Here is a 24,975-nt window from a genome sequence, read left to right as displayed (position 1 = left end):
TAAATGATGCAGAATGAATGGTGCTGGGATTGCAAAATCAAGCTGCGCATGAGCTGCAAACTATCAACAGACATCATGCAAACTCAATCATTGAAAAGCATAGATCTAAGTATAAATCTAAAAAAAGATGCATTGCAGTCTATATTTTCCAACAAGCATATTTTTTATGTAACTTTTGGCAAGTGCACAGAAATACAATTAGTGTATATAATGGGTTATGGTTGAACTGTAAAAGCGTAAAAACACGCCTCAGAAAAGCAGCAAAAGACACGCCTTACCCAGGCTTGTAGGCTGCAGGGTGGGTGATGGAGAGCGAGCAGCATGCAGGAAGGGGTCTGTTTGCCCCACATTACCTGGTCCGAGGAATGAACCCTTCGGCATGGGACCACTTCCAAAGGGATCAAACGCTGTGGGAGCCAAAAATAATCACCAGTGTTATTGTGTTTCCAAGGAGTTATGTGACATATTATTCATTTGAACCAATTGTATTGCCTATTTCACACGTTTGCATCACAAAATTCAGTTGCATGATAAAGTACATAGAAATGGACTTTGACTAAACAAATAACACTCAAACAGTTGTACCTTCCCATGAGGGAACAATTAATTCAAATTGTATGAAGAAATGTTACAGGAGAATGTCAGTTCAAGAGCTGAAGGGAAGAGAGTGACGCAACAAGACAGTGGCTCAAAGTACACAAAGTATTTTTTCGGGTTGTGATACATGAAATTAACTTTAAAATGATCTCACCTGGTGGAGCAGGAGAGGGACATGGTGAGGCAGTGTTTGGGGCTACTTTGTGTGGAGTGGACTGGGTGGATGAGGGTCCACTGGTTGGCTGAGGCGGAGCCCCAAACAAGTCTCCAAGGAGGTCAGTGGCTGCAGCTGCTGAGGACGAAGGCTGAGATGAGGGGCATGAGCGGTTGATGTCCTCACCATCCAGGCCAAGAAGGTCCATTTCTTCGGCAGGTTCACGTGTGGCTGGCTGGGCAGCTGGGGGTTCAGGTTTCTGTGGGGCTGTACTGATGCTGCTTCGCTGGCTAGAGAGCGAGAGCATTTCATCATCCGAGGGCTCACTCTCCTCGCCATGGCTCCGACTGTCTGGGCCTCCGTGGGGCCGGCTTGGTTCTATAAAGGGATAAGATAAAAACAGAATGAAGGAGGTTGGAGATGGAAATGAGAAAGGTGCATCCACAGTGGACAAAGAATAGACCGGATGAGATAAAAGCAGACACAGGGCATTAATTGGACAAAAGGCAGACAAAAACACAGTGAAGGCCTACAAGGAAAAGGAGCAAGAGTAAAGTAGAACAATGGGAGTCTATGGAGGTCCTAATAATTTGTGCCTTGTAGTTCCACACTCACAAAATGAGCTTTTCTTGGTTGTAGCTTTTATCTATTTAGAGGGGGTGTAATGTATTTATCTTGACAATAATCCAATCCATACAAACTATATGCTTTTAAAGAGGGGATGGGGTGTATATATGGTAGACCTCAGCTACAATTAATTGAAAGCAATATTTCACCTTGGTAGAACATTATGGATTTATCTGAAGCTGCTAGGTTTGCCTTTCTAGCCATTTTTAGTGGGATTGGGTGTGTCCCTTGTTTTCTAGACAAAAAAAATCTTAAAATTATGTCTCTGGATACAGAAAAAAAAAACACATTTGCCTGTATCATATATCACAGATGTGTGTTAAAGAATTTAGTAAGACTGGTAATTAATTAAAGTCCCCAAAAGTTGATCAATTATGGCCCAAATTTCCACCAAGGTGATATGTCACTGTATAACTAGAGTGGGTTTAATTTCAATTCAATCAATGCAGCTCATTAATAGAAACAGCCAGTTGGATTTTACAATTACAGAAAATGGTTCTGTCAATATTATAATCTCCTTCAGGGGAGCATATATGATTGAATTGAACCAAGCCCAGTTCAATTCACTGTATATTTCCTTCAACAGATCTGTGGTCTCCTTCTGTCTTACCCTCCAGATCCAAGCCCTCCATCTCATCTTGCAAGGACAAAAATGAGTCACATTAGTTTGTATGTAAATGCATTTTTGCACACTATTCTACTGGTATTTCAGTAATATTCATTCAACTGTTCACACTGTTTGTTTAGCCTACATTATGAGTGCATTTCTGTTCATAGAGTAGCCAATACGGGTGTCTGTATGACATTGTTCCATTGTTCTGCAGTTTTTACCCATCTGATGTGTCAGTCATTTTTGGCTGAGGGTTAAATTTGTGTTTGTGTTAGTTGGGGTTTGGTTTTTTAATTAAGGGTTAAAGTAGCATAATTTGTTTTAGGCCTTTGTTAGCAGTTACATAAACCTAAAATTGATATAGCACACAAAGAACAATTAACTATTTTGAAACTATTCAGAAGTTTTTTCTTAAAATGACTTTTATTTTTAATAGACATATTTATATGCAACTAGCTAGCACAGAGATCCCACTTTATTCTCTTTAATTGTTCATTGGTATTGTGAGCTGCAAATTGACACAGAACTTTTCTTTCTATAACTTTTCTTTCATAATCTTCTATATCTGACTGCTGCTACTACTATGGTTTATTAAATTTCACTATTCAATAAAGATTTAACTGTTTGCCCACTTTCAAACACCGACATAATGCGTTATTAGCCTTTGAGTCAACAGTTCAGAGTGATGTTAACTTTGCTTTCTCTCAACCTTTTGAGACGTCTTACAAACATAGCTGATAATGTCTGAATATTGTTTGAAACCTACTGTAGTGTTTTTTCCAGATTTAACTTAAAGGGGAACTAGGTATTTTTAAACCTAGACCTTATTTCTGGCATGAAATACGTTTATCTACTCACCGAGAACAGTAACGGAAGCTATTTAGAAAACTCGCGATCAGGTATATCCATATAATGGAGTGAACGCGGCAAAAATGATGCAGCCTCTAAATAAGGCATTATCTGTCTTTATTTCACCAATACTTTAAGGACCACTTCATCAACATGCATGGCTGCAGCACAGCTCATTCACTCCGGTAAGAACGTCCATCTTATTCAAAGTCGTCGTTCACATTGTCAAAATTTGATAAATATCCTGCCATGTTGCACAAAACTAGCAGTAGCAAACTCCGTGTGAAGTTAGCCGACTGTCACAGAGAAAGGAGTAAATAAACTGTGCTCCAGGGGGGCGTGTGGATGAAGTGGTCCCAGTAGAGTGCCTGTGTAGAAATCCCTTCATTAGCTCTCCTATAGCCGCAAGTAGCCACATAACAGTATCTATGAGCTAACAGAGCAGTAGTACACGTTCGTTCGTTCATTCGTCTTAGATAAACATATTTCATGCCATAAATAAGGTCTATGTTTAAAAATACCCCTTTAAGTGTCTTTAGCTTGTCTGCTATCCTGTAGTCCAGTTTTGATAAGTGAAGCGGTTTTGGATCTGGACTGCAATTTTAGTCGTCAGGCGTCCCATTCATAACTGATAACATGTCTTTGTTTGTGGTGTTCCTTCTTAAATTTAATGCACAGTATTGATTAAATATTATTGTTTAGTGCAGCCTCCTCAATTACCTGCTATAGCCAGTGCATCCTGATGCTCCTGATGACAGGAGAACAGCACATTAGGGTTCAGGTCTTTACAGGGAAACTGCTCCCATGGCGGTGTCAGGTCTTTCTGCTTGTCCACTCCTTCTACCTCCACATCGAGTATCACATGAAACAGTTGGGGATACTTCTCAGGCGAGTCACAGGCATCAAGTTCTGGTCTGAGAGGAAAAATAAGATGTGTGGAAAAGAAAATTTGCTTGTAAGAGATAGAAAGAGGTTACACAATTGTTTACATACTGAAACTCATGACATCAATCAGATCGTTTCCATTTGTGAGTTTGAGATAAAACACTGTTCTTACTTGTTAAACTTCAACATGGTGGTTCCGGGAGCAATAAAGCCAGTGTGGAACTGAATCTGGAAGATCTGGGTGTTGGAAACCTAACAAGAACAGGACAACATTTTTTTTCCGGATAATAACACTTTACTTATCTACTTAAAAAATACTTTTTTAACACACACACACATTCAAGATAGGTAAAAAAAACAACAGCATATTTGGACATAGTAATATCTGTATCAGAAAATACTTAGTGACCACAAATTCACAGTCACCAGGTCTCCCCACTAATATCAACTTTTTTGGGCCAGTTCTCTGTGAGGTCACTTACAAATATTAGTAGTCACTTGTAATTATCTTGTTTTTTTTTTTCATTTTTAAAGTGTTGTTGGTTACTGTGGGTTAGCTCTCCATAAGTTCTGCCTCTCTCTCTTATATCTATCTATGAATGAAAAATGGTAATTTCTTCTGAACCACGGCCAATCACAACGCTGTTCCCTCTGTTTCTATAGTTACTTCACAACTTCAAGTGTGGGACATTTTAAAGCCAGTGTTCTGATTCTGGATGTTTGTGGCACTGATATACATACAAGACTCACTGTACAGTTCTTGACAATGAGGCTAAAGGGCATTAGATTAATCAAAACATGACAGACATTAGCTGAATCTAGAAATCTTGATGTACTATGGGCAATGTGCTTTGTATTCCACTCCATTCATTTCTTAGCGATTTAAATTATTAAAACAATATAAACTATCTATAATAATCAACTACTACATTGGAAGTAACATAAGTAACATCAGTCAAATTTAGATTTCTTTGATTTGATTTGATCAACTGTTGACTGTTCAACAATGATTATGCCAACATTGTCACTGTGCTCTAGTTAGATCTTGCAGCTGTGGCATGTTAAGTCTACCTTGGCCTGCAGACGTCCTCCAATTGTAGACCTCATGTGATAGACAGAAACCACAACGTCTCCTTGTACACTCACACCCAGTGGAAAAACTACCTTCCCCTCCTGGATCCTGTGCTCTCTGGGCATGTGGCGATAGTAAAAGGAAGAAGTGTGGACAATTAAGGGCAATTAAGAATAAATAGGGTCACAATTGAGTGAGAATAATGGGGGAAATCACAGAGAGCAAAAGGGAAACAAATACATGATAACACTTTAATTATACTTTAATTTATACTATTCTATGCTTAAAAGACCTCTACATATAAAAAATAGAATTCCACTATGCAATTCTAATGCAAAAAAACAACAACTCTGCACTGTGATGCAATTACTTTTTAAAAACTCTCTGCGGTGTTACAAAAATGCCACATAATAAGATAATTTGCTCTTTTTTCTAACTGTTCGTCACATTACTATTACTTACCTCATCCTTTCATATTCTTGTGCAGTGGTGAAAATTTTGGTCTCTCCAATGAGGACGTCACAGAAGGGCCGACAGCCGCTACGCTGCTTGTTGAAACAGGGGACTGGACTTATAGTGAGGGCCTTGATCACCAAGGGTTTAGAGTGGGGAAGGCTGGGCTTCTCTGACACCATGCTACATACATAACCAATATATCTGCATGGAGACAAGGGCGGTCTAAATGACAATTTCTTGTTTGATGATGCAGACATTTGTATTATGCTCACACGTCATTAGTCACGCACACACAAACAAAAAATTTTTTGGATACAAAAAGGCACATATAGAGACACTAATTTCTGCCTAACTTCATTTTGCTGTTTACTGACACTGACAGCCTTACTTTATGGAAAAAAAAGACAACAGAATTTAGCATTGTGTCGTCTTTTTCTTACTCTCTGTCACAAATCAGTGTTCCGTGATACAAACCTGCGGTGTGAAGGCCAGAGGCCAGAACCTGGTCTCTTGGCGCTGAGGAGCTGCATGGCAGGAATTGGGTTGTTGAAGAGGTGGCAGAAGCAGAACATGGCACAGACCAAAACACCAGAGGGAGCACGGCCATCCTGTAGCAATGCAACAAGACAGATGCTATAACATTTTATGAAATCATTATAGATCACTTTCACTAATCTTTGCTGTGGTGAAAGCAAGCTGGAGTACATTTTCTTCTTACCACTACAGCATTTTTTTTTTTCAAGTTCTGGAAATGATGTTAAAGAGAAAGCATTTTTGCTTACGTATTAGTTTATTCAGTATAACAGTTTAAACTCAGAAAGTACTGAGCAACTGGGAAACAAATATATGCAGTTAATGGTGGACTTACTTTGTTCTCTAAATGTATTCACAGCAACAGTATAAATTCAATTTCAGTTCATCCCAGGTTGCAAGCAAACAAAAACTTTATTGTGATCTGAAGCTTTGAGAACTGTTTTTTTTTTTCAAGTAGCTGTTTGGTGGTGATTATGCAGGAAGGAATTTGCCAAGCCACAGCCAAACCGCAGCAACTTGGCAATAACATGCACCACCACCTGCCAGCGTACTGTACTGCTGTCACTGAATTACAACAGACAGTTTCACTGATTACTCTGATGGTCGTTGAACTACAGAGTAAAGTATATGGGTTGCTGGTTGTGCTTGAAATATGCCTAACTTGTGCTTGAGATTGTGGTGCCACACACTACAAAAGAAAGTTTTCCAAACTTCCAATCACTCCTTACACAAAAGAAATTTATTTTATTCAAACAGCTCACTGTAGAATCTCTTTCATCAAACACAAAAGCCTCAAGTAAAATTCAAGAGATTCAGGATTACAAGACTGTCCTCTACAACCTGCATACTAAAATGTGACATGTGTCCACATTTTCATGGCAAAAAGTAAGACAGAGTTACTTAATGATTCTTGCTTAATTATCTTTTCAGCTGCCAAGCAAGAATAGGCATCAAGAAACTGACAAAACTGATAGAACTGAACAAAAACAATGCAATCAGCTTTTCAAACTGTGTTCCAACATTTTTAAAAACAACCAATACTACCGCATCCAGTAATGACTACAGGAGATGACAACCAGTGTTCATACTTCATATAACAGATTGGGGAGATCACTTTGCAAGTTCTGTTTTATGAAGAAACGTTAAGATGGCCGCTTAGAGATTCTAATCAATAAACAACCACATTTTAAAACATTGAACTTCTTTAGAAGACATTTATTTAGTTTGGTGTCTGAAAAGTGACAATTATTGAATGCTGGCAATAAAACAAACAATGAAAGATTGTTCGATTAGAGGAATTACAAAGGGTTTGTTTGGTATGTTTCAGCTAGTTTTCTGGCAGCATTTTTCATACACTGTGTTTGGACTCAAAAGTGGGTCACTGGACAAAACCGGCTCCAGTAATATTTGGATGTGTTGTGAGTAAAAAAAAATAGGTCCGGCCACTTCAAAAGTCCATCAATGTGTACCTTAATTGTTCACAATTAAGTGACATATGTGTAAAATCTAGGAAAGATTATAGAATATTCCTACAATTTCAAATTCCCTTTTGAAAACCTGGTTACTCCAAAAGCAATCAGAGTCCAGACAATCAATAAAAACTAAACCAATTTGGATGATGAATGTTGATTTAAGTATGTGAGTGTCCCCTTACCGAGCAGGTGATGACACACACATTCTTGGGATTCTGTTTGAGCCAGTTGTGCATGTTCTTACACACAGCAAACAAGTTGTGGAGGCTGGGAGCTTGTCGTGATGGCCAATTACACTCTGAAACCTGGAAAGGGGTTGACACAGGGAGCAGGAGGAGGAGAAAGTGAGAGAGACAGATAAACAGGTGGGAAAAAGAGCAGAGGAGAGGGAAAAAGCATAGGCGGAAGAAAAAGAAAACCAAAGAAAAACAGAGAGACGAATGAAGGGAGGAAAAAAAGAGGAATCAAGAGCAGAAGAGAAATGGGAGGTGGAGGCATGTCCTGAAGCTGATTTCCTCATTGCAGATTCAAAGGACAGCAGAGGTTAATCAGAATTAGATGGTCCAATCAGTTTTAAATAGCCATTTAAATTATATAAATTCAATTTGCTAAATGGCAGCTTCAATATTCAATTGACAAATACTAGGTTAAAGTTGCTTAATCAGTAGTTCAGTATCTAACTCAAATTCCCAGAGAGAAACGCTTCTCTGAGGCTCTGAGCTTCTCTGTGAAGCTTTTGTCTCTGGTAAGTGGGAACACTCAAATGTGAAGCATTCTGGATCAGGAGCACTAGGAGGCGTTAATAGCTAATGTGTACCAAAAAATAAATCCTCATGTCAACTGATAATGACACGGTCATAAATTAACTTAAAAAACATTGTTTTGACTGAAAAGAAATCCATTTTCTGCTCAACATTCTGTCTTAAAATATGTACTAGAAATAACAGTAGACTCATTTTCATAATCACCACTACAGCACTACCAACAAAGCTTAAACAGTGAATGAGCCTTCATATGTCACTCCAGTGCTGCTAAAAAGAAGGGAGGGAAAGTGGTGCAACACCCACCAGCACCTAGTATTTTGGGCCTTATCCATAGTTTCAAGAGATATAATCGCACTCACCCTGTTGGAGAATTTGGCGCCTCTGTAGTTACGCTGTGACAGGTTGAAGACAGTGTAGTGGTCAGCATGGCGACTGTCAAGGAAGGAGCGGATGTCCTCGACATGGTTTTGGTAGCCAATCTGTACTGACTCTGCAGGATAGGTCATTACTGAAAAAAAAAGGCATTTCTAAGGCATTTTTATGTTTCTCAAGCTGACACAGATGGAGAATGACTAAATAATTTAATACTGTGGACAGCAGGCATTAAAAAGGTGCACTGGAAATTGAAACATAGTGAATGGGTCCACATTCAAGCATGATTATCAGAGGTAGCATAATGTAAAACCCGCTGTCAACAATTGACCAGCTGACTGTGCCATCTAAAATGCTGCTGCTCCGCACTCACGTGATGTTGTCAGCAAATCAGCTGTACATGGGGAGGTCAGCTAAAGCTACAGACATCTGTTTTATCTGCACGTGTTGAAACTGTGCATGTGGAAACATCTCAGAATTAGACACGAGTGCCTGAACAAAATATACTGAAATCCTTTACTGTGATTTCAGTATGAGAATGTTTACATTGTCAACCAGAAAGAGTTTTTCTTGATTCATTATATTTGTGACATTTATTAAGTGTCCAGACACATACATGTACACACAATCTATTATCGACAACCAAATGTTTTTACCTATGATCCTTGATGTTATGTAAGCAATGTCCAGTTCTCCTTTTGTGTACCTGAAATAGAAAAAGTCCCATGCGGTTGAAAACGGAGCATATGAAAGAAATCATAGCTGTAAGAGGACAACAATGCAAGTAGAAGCTACAATACAAGTAGTTTTATCATTATTACAAATGCAAGTGTTTTGTATAGTTTTGATAAATCACACAAAATCCCCCTCTTTGTATCTCTGAGCATTTCAGTTAAGAAATACCCATAAAACATATTGACTGTTTTAGCAAAGAAGGCACAATGCACTTCAAAAATAGCTTTGGAGCTGGAAGCTTCCCTGTGTCTGGCTGTGGGGAAGTTATCTTTTTTTCTTTTCAAGCAAACCACTCTATGCTGTAGTGAAATGGATCAAAGGGGTGCCATATGTGAATTATTCAGATGAGCATAATTGCCTTTCATTGCCACAATTAGCCATTCCATATGGCTTCTCTTTTTTCTAACTGGGAGCAGCTGCAGTGCACAAACACAAACAAGTAGTTCTGCACAAAGCAACAGTGTATTGTAATAATATGAAGCAGGTGTAGTGTGAATATATATATATGTGTATATATATTCCTTCTTGTAACTGACAGCACCAGAATAAAACACATTTGTAGGCTACTGTGTGTTTAATTGCATTGATTTTGTTGCCTACTGTGAAAATCCCGGAAGCTACTGATGTGGGACAAGCAGCTCTGTGTGGTTATGGAGCAGTGCCATATGGCCTTGATGCAATCCTAGTTCTGGTTATGTAACGCTGTACTCCTCAACTAGTCTGTTTAAGACTTAGATACAGCTAAATGTGTTTTTCCCGTTGGATGCAAGGTCCCTCTCGCATTTTCAAAAGAAAATGTGATACATGTTATTTGTGGGGTATAGCAGATAGCAGTTGATCTGTAGAAACAGCCTGAAGTAAAACTATCCAAAAGGTGTGCGTGTGTGTGTGTGTGTGTGTGTGACTAACATTAAAAAGGTGTTGTGGAAAGAATACAGATTATACAGTTAAATTTAATACATTCATTCAAAATGTTTCCTTTTAACTTCAGATGAGATACTGTAACATATTTATCATCTTGCAGGGATGAGAAATGTATAAAAATATAATATTACAAAACATTTTTGATAGTGTTAATGTGCTGTGAAAATCTGTTACCTGCAGCTGTCCTGAAATAAACAGTCAGTCATTAGAGGACAGAAGCAGGTCAGGTGTCAGGTTTAAATGGTCATGGCCAATAGCCGTAGAGTATGCAAATGAGCAGTGTCCTTAACCTCTTAAGGATAAAGTTGCAGGCAATTTAAATCCACTGCAAGATGTGGAACAAAGCGAGTCAAAGGACAGATTTTGAAAGAAGGGAAAATCTTACGATTGGGAATTGTAATTTTTCTAACAATATTAGATCCAGTCACTACAATGGATACAATAAGGTGCTGCTGGATGTATGTCAACTGTATAATTTCATGGTGGAATGGCTTTCCAAAGCCCTGTGATGGACTGGTGACCTGTCCAGGGTGTACCCCGCCTCTTGCCCAATGATGGCTGGGATAGGCTCCAGTCATCCCCCACAACCCTGTTTTCTAAAGGCTGTTTGTTTTTATTTCAATGCAAAACACTACAAATGTTGGGCTATATTCAGGACATTGTATACTTGAATATTCCCAGATTTTCAGTCAACATGAGTCAACGTGACACTTAGAGTCCAACTGTAAACTCGTCAAATTATGAAATTGTGCTACCTGCAGTCAAAGAAAAAATTTCACAAAGTGACTGTGGTCTTTTGTTTGCTGAAAAATCCCAGAATATAGTAAATAGTAGATTGGCTCATATTTTTACTTGCAATGCAAGGCAAATGAACTCCAGGATAAGCAACAAGAATGCTAAACAAACAAACCTTAAATTTGAACTCAAGGTAACACAATAGCTCTGATGATACAAAAAAGACTATTTTAAAATGTGTGATTAATGTATCACACATTGCCAACGGCTTTCTCCATGAGGAAAGTTTTAAGGTATGATTTGAAGGTAGGTATAGATTTGATGAGCTGGATTTCAGTGGGAAAAGAGTTCCACAGAAAGGGGGCTTTAATGGAAAAGGCCTGCGTTCCCGTAGGTGGTTGGGGGGGGGGACATTCCAGGTCAATAAGTCTGAGATGTATTCTGGGGCAAGGCCATTCAAGGCTTTAAATGTGTGCAAAATACAAAATATAACTGAGAACCAGCTCAGGGAGGCAACCACAGGGATGTGTTCATGTCTTTTGTCCCAGTACTGAGTCTAACTACAGCGTTTTGAATCAACGGATGATGACTGAGGGAGTTAATCATACATAAATTTTTTGTAAAATCAGCAGTTAAAAGTAAAATTCCCTCCAAGTTTACCTGATAGTGAATAAGTGGTTTGAAATATTTGAGACCCGTTAGTTTCATATCTGTGTTATGAGATTGTTGGCAAGAAAGCAGTTTTTTTTTATCCACTGTTGAAATTTAAAACCTGCTTGTTTTTCTCTTTCATAAAGCATAAAATAATATGGAATCACAGGGGTTTATAAATCTCATTGATTAAGGCTTTGTAATTAAATTGAGCACAGTCTTTACTCAAGACATTACTGACACCTGTGTTTATCCACTATGTCTGTTGACTGCATATTTCAACCTGTCAAACTTTCGTATTACCATTTTTAAAATCCACCTTGCTTGCAAAAACAACAACCTCCAATCTACAAAGAATTTTTTCACAACAGTTGTCAAATTTCTCTTCTCTACACCAAGAAAATAGTCTTCTGTGAGTAGTTTGAAGAGGCCCACTGCAACCTGAGCCTAGTGCTGCCCAATACATTTATGAATGATTTTAAAAAGACAAACAGACCAGTGAGTTTATTTATAGTTCAATCCCCAGTCCCTTCATATGTCAAGAAACCTTGGATGAGACACCTAAAACCATTTGCCTCTGATGTGCTGACACAGAAAAAAAAACCCACTGCATGTATAAAATTAGAACCGCTGTTTGTCTTAGATTTGTAGTTTTATACAGGTTTGCATGAGTGAAAGCCTGAAAGGCCAACTTTACATGTTTATACACCCCATGAAGGCAGCGGCACCAACACAGGGCCTTATGCTTAAATGTTCCTACAAGAAAGTAAACATCAGAGCATAAACTTTTAAGCCATTTTACACAGGCAGGGAGGTGCAGTCTTTGGTGACTTCACACACTCTCAGGCAAACACTGAGACACAGTGTAAGTAGGTTAGATCCCAGTGGATATTAGATTTGGGCTGACAACAGTGCCTCCTTGCTCTTTAAAATTTCTTTCTTATTTGAGATGGATTGTTTTGTCGCTTGTCCTTTTAATTATTCATAGGTTAACAAATGAAGAGCATTTAATGTTTGCACTTAAACTCTGATTTAACTTCTTTCTCTCATTTGCTGCCAAAACAAAAGATGACAAAATAGTTTCTAGAATTAGCGATTCAATTAATTTACAATTTATTAGATTTTTTTTTCAACCTAAATCGTGTTGTTGTTGCTGCTGTTGTTTGTTTGACTTTTCACAGGATACACTGACAGTTTATGTTCTGTTAATGGTCTGGGTGCACACCAAGGACATTGGGTTAACATGTATATTACTTTGTCTTTAAGTAATGCTGTCTGCTGTTAGGCAAGTTTGTCTATTTTCTTTTCCTTTTTTTCATAAAAAAGCTTGTTGGTTAGTGTGAATCCAAACACTGAAGTTGTGGGTTTGAAAACCAGAATTATGAGTGAAACCCATTGCATAAAATTTGGTGTCAATTCTCTATATGTTCATTTGATCCATTGCTAATAATACAATATACATACAAACTTTGCTGTAACTTTTAAACTTTGTTGCAAAGTAAAAGTGATTGTTGATATTGTCTTGGACAGTTTTTAGCTTGGTGTCTGTTGTGAAAAAGAAATGTATGTAATCCTTCGGATTTTTGACTAAAATAAGATAGTATAATCTTATTTTACAAAAATCAAAAGCAGACAGAAATGATCTTGTCATATATTATTAATGTATTGTAAAGGGGGTGGAATACATCATTTCTCTTGGTGAGAAAAATAATATTTTATCATTCTGAAATAATTTTCCATTCTGCAGTGAAGAGAGTAGCAGATGTCCAAAGAATAAATTATCAGATCGTGCAGATCTCAGTGTATCGCTCTAGTTAATTGCTGTTTTTTCACCATCATACAGCAAGTCATGGAGGAAGCCAAAAGAAAATCTGGATTTTCTTTCTTTCCATGTCTAAAGAAAGATATAAGATGTTCATTAATTTACACAATTCCACAATTATAACCTCAGCTTGACCATGCATTTCTAAAACATAAACTATTTTCTTTTATTCCAATCTAACTTTCATTCCCGATGGTTTCAGTCGGTTGCCATGGTAGCTCCCACCGCCCCATTATCCAAACCACCCACTCACACATGCCTATACAGTCCCAACAAACACACACCACTGCACACGAGGCCCTGATGAAATTAATCCTTCTGTATCAGCACTTCACTGGCCATTTGGCACAATGGACAACCATGAATAATTCAACCAGAAGAGGAGCGAAAGACAGCAAAGAGAGTGGAAGAAAGATGGAGCTGAGATGAAAGCAGGAGGAAATGACAGGACAAGGGAGAGGCAGAGGAAGGGAGACACAAGAGAGGAATAAACACGGTCAAACTTGCTGAGTCAAGGGTGAGAGGAGCATGTGTGTGTTTCTGACTACACAGAGGCCCCTTTGTGCTGCCTTGTGCAGATGCCTGTGCACAAACACACTGGGACGACTGAGCCGTGCCAGACTCTGCAATCTTCCTCCATCCACACTGAACTGCTTCACTTTTAAAGCTGCTGGAGGCACCTCAGTCTTCTTGTTATCACCAGCCAAAACAACATTGAGCTAGCAGGTGTAATCCATGAACATATGCAAAATGCTAGTAGTTTACAGACCTTTAACCTGGGTTTGTCCCATGTATGACAATAATTGTTTAAAAACTCTTGACAAGAGTCACAATTTATGAAGTACAAATACAATTTAAAAAAAAATTTGAATAAAATGTATCTAAAGTAAGCAGCAGTCAGGCCTGCATGGTGTGAAAAGATAACAACCATTTTACTATGTTACATGATATCACCTTGTGTAACATTAAATATGAGGCATTTCACATGCAAAACTTACAAAGAAAGTTAAGAATGAGAATGTGGACCTAATGTCCAATTTTGTAGCCTAATTTGTTTTATTTAAATGTATCATTGGCATTATGCTACATTGCAAAAGTACACTCAATTATATTAAGTTGCTCATACCAGCATTACGTTAAGGTCTTAGATCTCTTCATCTTCAGACTTTCAAATCTTCACTTCTGAGTCTATTCATCCATTTCAAGATGACTGAAGAAGTAGCTTGTACAGCAAATGAGAAACACTTCTGCTTCTAACTGGCTTACACCAACTCCAACCAATCATCACAGCTCATGCATAAAATTAGCCAACACCAAATTAAGGCAACAAACACAGACAGTCTGAGATCATAAAGTAGGTCTTGCATGTATGTGATGCAGATCTGAGGGGGTTTAAAAGTGGGTATGCTCAACTGAAACTGAAAAATAAGTGTATGTAATCGGTATAGTCTGCAATACACCACTTCTCGGACTCAACAAAACTGGTAAAACAATAGGTTGGGTGGTCAGAAGATTAATCTCTTCTTTCTTGCAAAGAATCATAAATATCGGATATATCGATATAAGCTTCCCTCATTCCCATTATTGCAGTATATGCTCATGTCTGACAGGCAAACCAGCTGAGATACTGTAAATTAGCTTTGCAGGTTAGTTCTTAAGTTATGGTACACTGTCTGTGGATGAGCACTAATATGATCTAGTTTCTAACATAACAGTTCAATAACAGTTAAGCAAACTAACAAGGAGTTATGAATGAACGCAAACAGGGCTTTGCAAAAAATTCCCAAAATCTCTGACATTAAAACCAGAATTTGACTTAAACATAATATATTCACATATATTCCACCACTACAATATAGTACAGTATGAAAGTAGTGATTACTCACGTAGCGACTTGATGCATGACCTTTGTGGAAGTGTCCTTCAGTGTGTCTTTCAAGTTGTCCTTAAAGTTGCTGAAGAACTTCCCAGCTCCTCCCTTTACCATATCCAATAGCCCCCCACCATAGTTAGCGTCCATATCTGAAAAAAAAGATTCAGCCAGGATTAATTTTGGAGAAGCCAAATACACACGGACTGAAGATATGTAATCCCACAGAAACGTTCTGTCTTACACTATTTGTGCTGTGTGTATTCTAAAATAAAAAGCCAATGTGTTCCTTCAAATGTAAGCTGAAATTTAAAGATTTCTGCTCAACTTAAGTGATGGCGAGTCATTGCACAACACTGTTGGAACTGTCTGTGTGCGTGTGCGTGTGTGTGTGTGTGTGTGTACACTCTAAAGAGAAGAGATTCAAGTACCCATGTGTTATATCTGAATCAGCACTCTGGTGATCTGAGAATTTCTCTCCTTCCTCTCAGCTCTTCTGTCTCTTGTTTTCTCTCTTCCTTCATGTACTGTAATTACACATGACAACCAGTGTGTCATCACTTGATATTTAACTTGTCAGTGCTGACAAATCTACAGTTATTAGACTTGATGTAGCAGATAAGCACCCTCAACTGGATATTTTGTCTCCTCTAAACACCAAAGTTTATCAAAAACCTCTTGTGCTCTTGTCTGCAGGAAGCCACACAGAGATCAACCAGCAGCCAGTCAAAGCCTCGGTTCTCCCTTCTTATATCGGTGAACTGGCTCTCTGAAGCAGCAGTTATTGAGGATCGAGTCTGACTCTTCAGGAGTTTGGGGTTGGGTTTGAACCATGTGGAGTTTGAGCTTGGTTATTTGCAATTATTTTTCTTTGGAAGACCATTGTGTTATGTGTCTGTTCGTTAGGTCAAGCAGGAAAATGGAAAGACATAGTTTATTGCACTGGCTTGGAAAGCTGATGGAAGAATATTGCAAAAGCTATTTAAAAGGTAGATTCCTGAAAAAATACTTTATAGTTAGGTAAACAAAGAAAAAAAAGTCTGTTTTTATTTTTCCATATTTCCCTAGTGGTGCAATGAAGTGGCCCATTCCAGACTTATTTTAAAAGCAGATATTCTTACAGCCAAATATAAACGCTATCTCTGAGGTAATCTGTGGAGGGAGAAATGCTGGCTGCTGCACACAGAATTAGTAACGCTTTAAATTCATTCAGCACATTCGTTATATTTGCTCAGAATCTTCATGGATTTCCAAAATCAAACTTTGAACTCTGACTTCAGGAGCCTGAAATGTGTTACAGGGATTTATTTTCTACTTAGAAAAAAAAGCTCTTGCCTATTGAACTCATTATGTGATAAACACAAAAACTCAAAAGGAACATTGCCTTTGGCAATCAAAACACTGGTGCTAAAAAAGGCTTTTTATGTGTTTTGCCATCTTAAATTTTCAATACCCCAAATAAACCCAAAGTCAGCTTCTGAATGTAAGTAGAAATTACTACACTTATTGTATATATGAAAACACAAGCTTCAAGGCTTCATATTAAAGAACTTTATTGCACCTGCCCCTTTAAAACGTGTAACCTTATCTGACAGCATGCCTAATTTTATCTGGTAGCTACACAGATGTACAACTTTCAACTCTCTGTAGTGAATTTTATTTTTTTGGTGCTTTGGCCGATTCATCTTTATAACACTACAGACAGTCACAACTGTTTTGGTGAGACATCAAAAAGAGTAACTAAAGAGGCTAATATCAAGCAAAGGCCTCATCCTAAAAATATTTCATGATGAGTAGCCATCCTTTTTTGGCTGATTTAACCACTTACCTTTTTAACTTATTGGTTAATAAGTTCTTTCTTTCATGCAATAAATAATTTGTGGATTTGTTATTTTAGGGGTTTATGTCAAAACCTCTGAAAATAGGAATAATTTTTCTGCTATCTTGCAGAGTGAGATCATTGCACAGTGTACTTAGACACTTAAACATAATCTAATAGAAAGAGTTATTTTTCTGCACACCTGGAGAAGGTTTCACTAGATTTGAAGCATTACCTCAAAGACAGTAAGATTAGTTTAACACAGACAAGAAAAAATGGAAGAGAATATTAATACAAGAATATTACCCGACCAAATGTCTTCACCACCTTTTGAGACAGATAAAGAAAAAATGACAAAGCAAAGCAAGGATCACACACTTAGCCAAAAGGATCAGACCTCCTAGACTGCAAGTAGTGCTCTACTGCCTGAGCCACAACCACTAAAATGATCCACAAAAAGTTCTTGAACAGGGCTTGCAATGATGTAAAAATTCTGTTTATGATTCTCAAACAACATCCCAGACCAATTGTGTTTTGTCCTGTCCATAGACAAATCAGTAGAATAAATGCTGTGCCTATTTCATGAACTGCTATGAGACTATTAGGTGACCATGGGTGTCATGTCTATAGCAATAAATAAAAATTGAAAAGCTCTTCAAGCAAGACTGTCATTTTACCAATAAGCTTTGGCCTATTTTTAGACTCCTTACTGTGTATCTCCCACCCAGCGAGCACAGGATCCTGCTTCATGTTGAAATCAAAAGTGAAGTGAATTCAACCTGGATGTGCCAATCTTGCTTCATACTCGCACAGGTAGAGAGGCAGCAGTGATTCTGATTGAACAAACATTCTTCAAACAAATCTCAAAACAATAAAAGCTGTTTCACAAGAACAACACATGTCCTACAGTACACTCCTCCTCACCTCCACAGCCACAAATGTAGCTTTCACCAGGGTGACCAAACAGAAATGGGAGGAGAGACATGACTGAGGAAAGAGGAAGGAAAAGAGAAAAATTCAAGTTATGTCCAGAGGGACCGTGAGCTGTCTGAATATGTCACCCTCCTGCTACTGCCTAAAATCTTTCTCCATCAGTTCTCTGCTGGGGGTGAATGACACAGATAGCCATATATGCGCATGATAAAGCCTGAAAGGCAAACACTGTTCTGCATTCAATTTCAGAGCTGCTACATTGCTGGACCTTCTTTTGTTCTGGACTTGAATGAATGTGATATCCACCAAACCCTAATCTGCTTAGTTATAGAAGCTGCTGATGAGGCAAAGAGTCTACGATGATTCATACACAGATTAACTAGAGGTGTATTCTAGAATGATAAGCATGCTATTACAAGCTACGGAAACCATGAAACACCAGTAACAGAGCTTTGAAAATAGTAGCCACAAGCTGTCACTTTAACTGGCAAACAGGATTTAATTTTCAAAAATGCATTAAATTGCTGATATAGTAAAGTTTTAATATCTCTACACCTTCACATGTTGCCTGTTATAAATGCTTGGTCTTGGCTTTGAAGTATGAAAAAATAAAAACATATTCACCAGAGCTATACAATCATGAATTCTATCATATTTCAAAAGGATTTCTTGCAAGTGTACACTGCAATCTTAAATGCAAAAGATTAGTTTTCGAAACAGCATAGTCTAATGTATATCAACTCTGATGCAACACCTATCCGGTATCCCTGGCAAAAGTCCTGTCCTGAACCTGCAGTGTCCAAGTAAAGGCATTTATTTACTATCAAATATAGCCAATCTGATAAATATGCAATAGGCAAGACCCCCGTATGAGTGTAAGTCACTTTGGATAAAAATGTCTATCAAATGCATAAACATGTCACTGGAACTAAAAGATTTATGTTAAAGTATTAGTGACAACAAAAACACCCCCACATGTCCTTATTTCATCCACAAAACTGTTTTGGAGACACAAGGTGGGATTACACATTTTTAGGTGCTTTTAATATAAGTGCTTTCTTAACTTGTTTGGCTGTTGACTTGACTTCAAATTAAGTTGAGCCTACTATCACCCCCAAAGGACAAAATATGTTAATATGCTGTGAAATTAATCATAGATGTAACCACCAAACAAATGACTTTCTCTATGAACAACTTGAATAGATTCATTTTGTAGTTGGAGGACCAAAGAGATTGAACTCCACAATATTTTTAAGAATTAAGGAAAGTTAGAAAGTCATATGTATTACATATTTGAGCAGAACGCCTTCTGTTCTGTTTTCCCCATGTTGTTTCCTAAACTGTGTTGGCTTATGATAAGAATCAATTATGATTATAGTGACAATGAACTGTACCTTTACCTCGTTCTGCTCTATTTCCCTGCAAGTTGCTTGTATCTACCTCTTGCTTTCATGTTATTCTGTTAGTTAGTCACTCTGCCTCTCTGTCCAGATGGAAGTGGGAGTGTGCAGATTGTTGAGTCAGATACAGTGACAAACATTGCTAATGCAGACACCAGGGGAGGCTCTGATACCAACTCTATCAGGTAAAACAGCAGCCGAGAGCTTGGCCACCAGGAAATGAGACAGAGCTGGACTTAAACAGCACAGAGGGCTCTTGGCTTTGCCAGAAAGATCAATGACTTGTTTGAATGTGCCTCCCTCTTTCTAGAGTGCCAACCTTTAGCCTTCAATATCCGCCTCCATGAAAATGGGGCAGTTGGATACAGAAAGACACACATACAAACAGAGACATTCACATATGCACATCAAAGAGACTGACAATAAGAGAGTGGGTAAGGCTTACCAGTCCAGACAGACATCTGACACGGGAGTCCCCCCCCTACCCCCAATCCCCTCTCTCCATTGACCCTCCCATCCTCCTCCTCCAGCTTCTTTTGTTTCACACAAATGTTCATCCCTGGAAGCTGACTAACCCCACACACACTACAGTGAGGCAAAAACAGGGCAGAATCAGACCTTACTCACAAGCTCCCCTATAAAGACATCTCCACTAGACTTGAATCATTGCCAATTATGCTTATTGTACCATTGGAACTAAAATTTGCAGTGTTACTAATTTTGGACAATTGTCCATACAGACAACAGAGCAGTTCTTTCAGATATAAACAGGAAAATTAATTTGGTTCCTCTCACAATACAATGCCACAATTAGTTGCTTTAGCATGATACAATGTTCTACATCAGGATTAAATTGAAGTTTGTAATGTTTATTTTTGCTCCTGTGATATGCAGTCAGTTTATTTGAGAAAAATCACATGAAGATGCTACTTGAACTTACACAGAAGTGCAAGTCACACTTTGTTGTCTTGTTGGTTTTATAAGTAGACGTTATTAAAATTACACTGTAATTTCACAGAGAATGACCCGGATGTCTAGAATAACACAAAAATTTAATTAGCATTGTAACAACAGCAGTTACATTTATAGCTATACTACCTGAAGAGGAGTAAACAGCAGTGGTTACAGTAATAGTGGCAGTTGTCACAAAATAAATTAATAATAAAGATACCAATTAATCATAGTGAGGAAAATAAGACTGTATTTAAAAATCTAATTAGTAATAAAAATTGCTAAGAACCTTCCTCATTTAAGGTCATGTTTTACAGTATTCAGTTTGATAAATCGGATAATTCATCCTTCACAATAACTTGATTATTTTGTGCTTGTGCAGCCTGAATCTAGTCCAGGATTTATTCTCAATTATTCTTATTAGAGGCTTCTTGTACAGTAATGGCTATCATTTCACACTTAAAGCCCATGTATAAGAGTAAATAATCCAAGAAATATGGCCTTAATGGCTGATATCCCTCAACACTGACTGTAAAATTTAATTGAATTGAATAATCTTCCACCATGAACCGTGGAATAGTAGCTAATGGAAAACCAGCTGTGTTTAGTTATTTTGTGTAGATTTGGGATTAGTGGACATGGCAGCACATGCTGGAGCACATCTAAATAGCATCACTGAACAGGCCACTTTCACTATTGTTAGCTAATATAATGTTTCCGGCTGCTGTCTCTCCACCAGTTACATGGCGCTTTAAAATTGTGTAAAGTCATCACATTTTTACTCAAGCACGCTCCTTTTCACCAGACAATCGCCACCAAAGCGACCGGGGGCCGGTAGGACGCTTACCTGAGCTGTCCATGGTGCTGCAGTCGTCCTGTTTCAGCGGGCCTGCCTTCGGTCCAAGGGTGGCAGCTATGGAGCCTCCGAAAGTGCCGCTGCCGCTGCTGCTCCCCCTGCCGATGCTGAATCTATCTCCACCGCTATCGACCAACTGCAAACATTCATAGCCATCGTAACTGGTCTTTTTCTTGTAGGCCCCTAGCAAGCTCATTACCAAAGGACACGAAATGGAAATTAAAAGATAAAAAGAAGCCCCAAAGACGTGTAGGCTGCGCCGTGCCGTCGCCGCCGCCGCAAGAGGCTGCGTTGCTACTGGCGTTGCTGCTGCTGCTGCTGCTGCTGGGTGCACCACATGTCCGAGGGGAGAGGAGGGGAGGACAACCGGTCTCCTCTGTTTTTCTGAGGATCGAAAATTCAGCCGGCTAGTCTGCTCACTCTCTCTTTCTCTCTGTATCGCCTCCGCCTTCTGTCAGCGCCGCATTTTACTACGAGGCTGCTGCTCCTGTCCACTGTAGTCCCAGACTGAGTTAAAGGGAAATCCACCCCAACTCACAGTCCTCTGTTATTGCTGCATCTACTGTTCACATGATTGGTAGCTGTGACTAAGGTCCATTTTTTAAAATAGGGCTTCAAAAGACGATCATGAAAATTATGTCAAACCAGAACTCTTGGAAACAATGTCACTGTAAATGTTCTCCAGTTTAAAATGAGAAAGAATATTATAATGATGCTAAAGCCAACAGTGTTTAAAAGCAGTAAGACACACATAGTCAGTTAGTGAATTAAACAATAAGGCCAAAAATATTATAGTAGTTTAAATTCAAGATTCTCACTTGCTTTTTGTGTCCCTACAGACATTTATGGATCTCAACAGGAACTCAGTTTTGTTCATTATATTCTCTTGTTAAAATGTATTCTTCCTAAAGCCAGCTGGAATCACTATACACTGAAATGGTCCCCATGCATCCTGTCTGTTGCTTTCTCCGAATATTACCATGAGTAATAGTGATATTTTCCTTATCCATCAGCCTAATATGCAGATTAGTCATATAAATGTGTCTATGACATGTTTGAAAACTGAGACAAGTCACAGTGCTGCATACAACTTCAAATAGCTTTCCTTTTTGCCTAAAAGAAAATTACTTTAATTTACCATGGCAACTGCAATAACAATGATTGTACATGGTAAACAAGCAAAGATGTTAATGGGTTAGTGTGTTTATAAGCTTCTAGTGTAATCATTATTAAGATTGCAAAGACCTATTGATTGAATTCAAACAGAGCCCTCTTGTTTCAACCTGGTTTTATAAGTATCATTAGAGTAATAAGAATGAGACTGAGACCATAATAGAGCAGAATTCTTTTAATTCTGCTCTAAAAAGAAAAAAAGGTCCCTGGTCTTTTTATAACCTGAGTCTGAAATAACAGGAACTTTGTAGTCAGTTTGCACGATAACAGCATCATGTTTTGTCAGATAAAGGAAACTTTCCCCCAAAGAAGGTTTGGATGTTAATATCCCCTTCTTTAGGTCATTCATTTTAGTTCCAAATTTGTCATTTTAGGTGTAATTTTTGTGATTTGACCCCAGGTCCGTGCAAGACAAAACTCTGACCAGTGATGGAATGCTTCCTTCCTGTGCTCTGTCCCCTGGCAACAGAAATCCTGCATGGTTCTGAAAGGAGGACATGGGCCTGGGAAACTCTTTTAGGAGAGCAGACGGGAGCTCAAAGCACAGAGGGAACGGAATGTCCAAAAGAGAGGAACGATACGCTCGCCATAACCGGATGCAACATGCTGCCACTGCTTCCCGTCTTGTTCCTAATCGTGCTTACAAATATTTACCTTTTGATGTAATGCGTGTTTCAGACACAGCAGGTGCACTGCAAGATCCATGTCAGAGCATGACTAAAGATTTATACCTAATCTGAATGTTCTCTGTTTTGTTGTCCTCTTTAAAAGTGGACTCAACTGGGCATGTAAATAAATGTTGTGCAAACTGAACTTCACACAAGCAAAAAGAGCTGCAATGTTGGGAAAGGTTTAACACTATGCTCCATCACTTAAATTTATAACAACACCTTGTAAATGCTGGCAATCTGAAAAGACTGTAGATATGAAAGCAAAAATAAATCCCAGTTTTGTTTGATAGGATTTCAACTGCTCGACAGTTGCTGGTCCCCATTAACATACTTTTTTGTTTATCAATGCAACAAATGTTTTCTGTGGAACAAATGTCTGGACGGCAGGTTTAGAACCTGGACTGATTCACTTTTGACACATGCTGTTGTAATACATGCAGAAAGTGGTTAGGCATTGTCCCATTGTCTTGTTGAAATAAGCAAGGCCTTCAGTGGAAAAGATGTCACCTGGATTACAGCTTTTATAGCTCTAACACTGGCTATATTTCTGCATCTTATTTATGTTTGCTTTTTCTTTTAGTATTTTTTACTTAAATGAGTAGATAGAGAAATAATTTTCACAGACAATACTTGGCGTTCCCACACCCGTACAATGATTTACAACACAGAGAAGTCCTAGTGTATAGCTCAGTGTTGCCTGAGGCCCTGGGGATTGGGCCCATTCAGTTATGGTTTTCAGCACTGTCCAGTGTGCAGATTTTTCCCTGGACTATTTTGATAACTACCATAGATCACCAGAATCATCCCAATTCCTTGTAACTTTATCTCTAGAAAGGTAAATATTGATTTGATAAATTTTTTGTCCACAAAGTTGCTATTTTTAAACCCATAAATATTACTGATTTTACTTAATCGTAGAAACAACTTTCAACTTGTGGTTTTGTTTTTTTATCAAACACAGTGCTATGTACTGTGGCGAGATGTGTCTACCTCTGCCTTGTCCGACTAAAAAAACATTTTTCCGAAAGTCTCATGGTTTGTTCGAATGCAACTTTGTAAACCTAAGCCATGTGTTTTTGCAGATAAAAGAGATTTGGTTACAATTTTTCTAATTGTAATGTTACAAACTGTAACATTTAACATTACAGAATTACAGATGTAGCTCTTGGGCATTTTGTAATTTTTTTTCATTATTATCATTAGTACGCATTATTGTATTATTATTATTGACATTATAGACCATGTACTATGAGAACACGACACCCTGCCCTGTACTTTTCCCCTAACCATCTGTTGTGTTATTCTAACAGTGTAAAATAACATGCATATGATAAAATGCATATGAATGTTGCACAAAAAGTGTTAGAAGTGGCATGCTATTTATATATGCATTACCATAGGATCATGTTGGTCATGTTGATCATATCTACTTCTGGCAAGATTGGTAAGACTGGCAACTGCCTTGAATGTCTTCCACTTGTGAGGAATGTTTCTTACTATAGAATTTTGGACTTCCAATAGTTTGGAAATGGCTGTATGACGGCAGCAACAATTTCTTCTCTAACATCATCACTGATGTCTTTCCTACTTGGTATTGTGTTACTGGCAAAACTTCTGCTTTTATAGAGGTGCTCACACAAACTGATGATAAATTCAAGTGCATTTGATTGGCAGCACCTGGCTCATACTCTTATTTCTTTTATTGAAGCAGTAAGGGTGGTTTCACATACCTTGCATTTTGTCTTAGTTTTTGTAAGATAAGTGACACGTTGTAATATGTGTGTTATTCATCTGGGATTGTATTTACCTGTTCAGGACCAGATGATTTTGTTTATTATGTCCTGATATGTAAAACCTTCTTTTTTCACATGACTGTTCATAAGTATGTCTCACCCCTCTCTTCTCCATTTGTCTCAATTCTTAAAACCCTCCCCTCAAACATTATTTTCTTTGTGCTATTACAACTCCCAGTCTCTATCCCTGACCTCCCCCACACATACTGATAATTCTATCCCTCAACCCTCTCCATAGTTTGTCCCTTAA

At 38.2% G+C, this 24,975-nt stretch overlaps 1 protein-coding gene across 3 annotated transcripts in view; it reads right to left on the bottom strand.

Moving 5' to 3' along the window:
• dnajc6 (DnaJ (Hsp40) homolog, subfamily C, member 6) overlaps window positions 1-24,975 on the bottom strand; it is a 34,621-nt gene that overhangs the window by 7,977 nt on the left and 1,669 nt on the right. Inside the window, exons 2-13 of one of the 3 annotated variants that reach the window (XM_072389109.1) lie at window positions 21,080-21,224; window positions 15,146-15,281; window positions 9,049-9,098; window positions 8,380-8,528; window positions 7,439-7,561; window positions 5,725-5,858; window positions 5,257-5,451; window positions 4,794-4,911; window positions 3,895-3,974; window positions 3,558-3,751; window positions 752-1,129; window positions 279-407 (exon numbers count right to left, since the gene is read on the bottom strand). In XM_072389109.1, coding sequence (XP_072245210.1) covers window positions 279-407; window positions 752-1,129; window positions 3,558-3,751; window positions 3,895-3,974; window positions 4,794-4,911; window positions 5,257-5,451; window positions 5,725-5,858; window positions 7,439-7,561; window positions 8,380-8,528; window positions 9,049-9,098; window positions 15,146-15,281; window positions 21,080-21,092 — 1,699 coding nt within the window. In that variant the 5' untranslated portion in view covers window positions 21,093-21,224. Of the gene's footprint in view, window positions 1-278; window positions 408-751; window positions 1,130-3,557; window positions 3,752-3,894; window positions 3,975-4,793; window positions 4,912-5,256; window positions 5,452-5,724; window positions 5,859-7,438; window positions 7,562-8,379; window positions 8,529-9,048; window positions 9,099-15,145; window positions 15,282-21,079; window positions 21,674-24,975 lie in introns of those variants that run through there. The other 2 variants (XM_072389107.1, XM_072389108.1) reach the window with 2 other exon arrangements.

The sequence above is a fragment of the Leuresthes tenuis genome, unplaced genomic scaffold (genome assembly GCF_036924035.1).
Source record: "Leuresthes tenuis unplaced genomic scaffold, fLeuTen1.0.hap1 SCAF_7, whole genome shotgun sequence".
In the NCBI taxonomy this organism is placed as follows: domain Eukaryota; kingdom Metazoa; phylum Chordata; class Actinopteri; order Atheriniformes; family Atherinopsidae; genus Leuresthes; species Leuresthes tenuis.
This window is presented reverse-complemented; position numbering and strand designations above follow the sequence as displayed.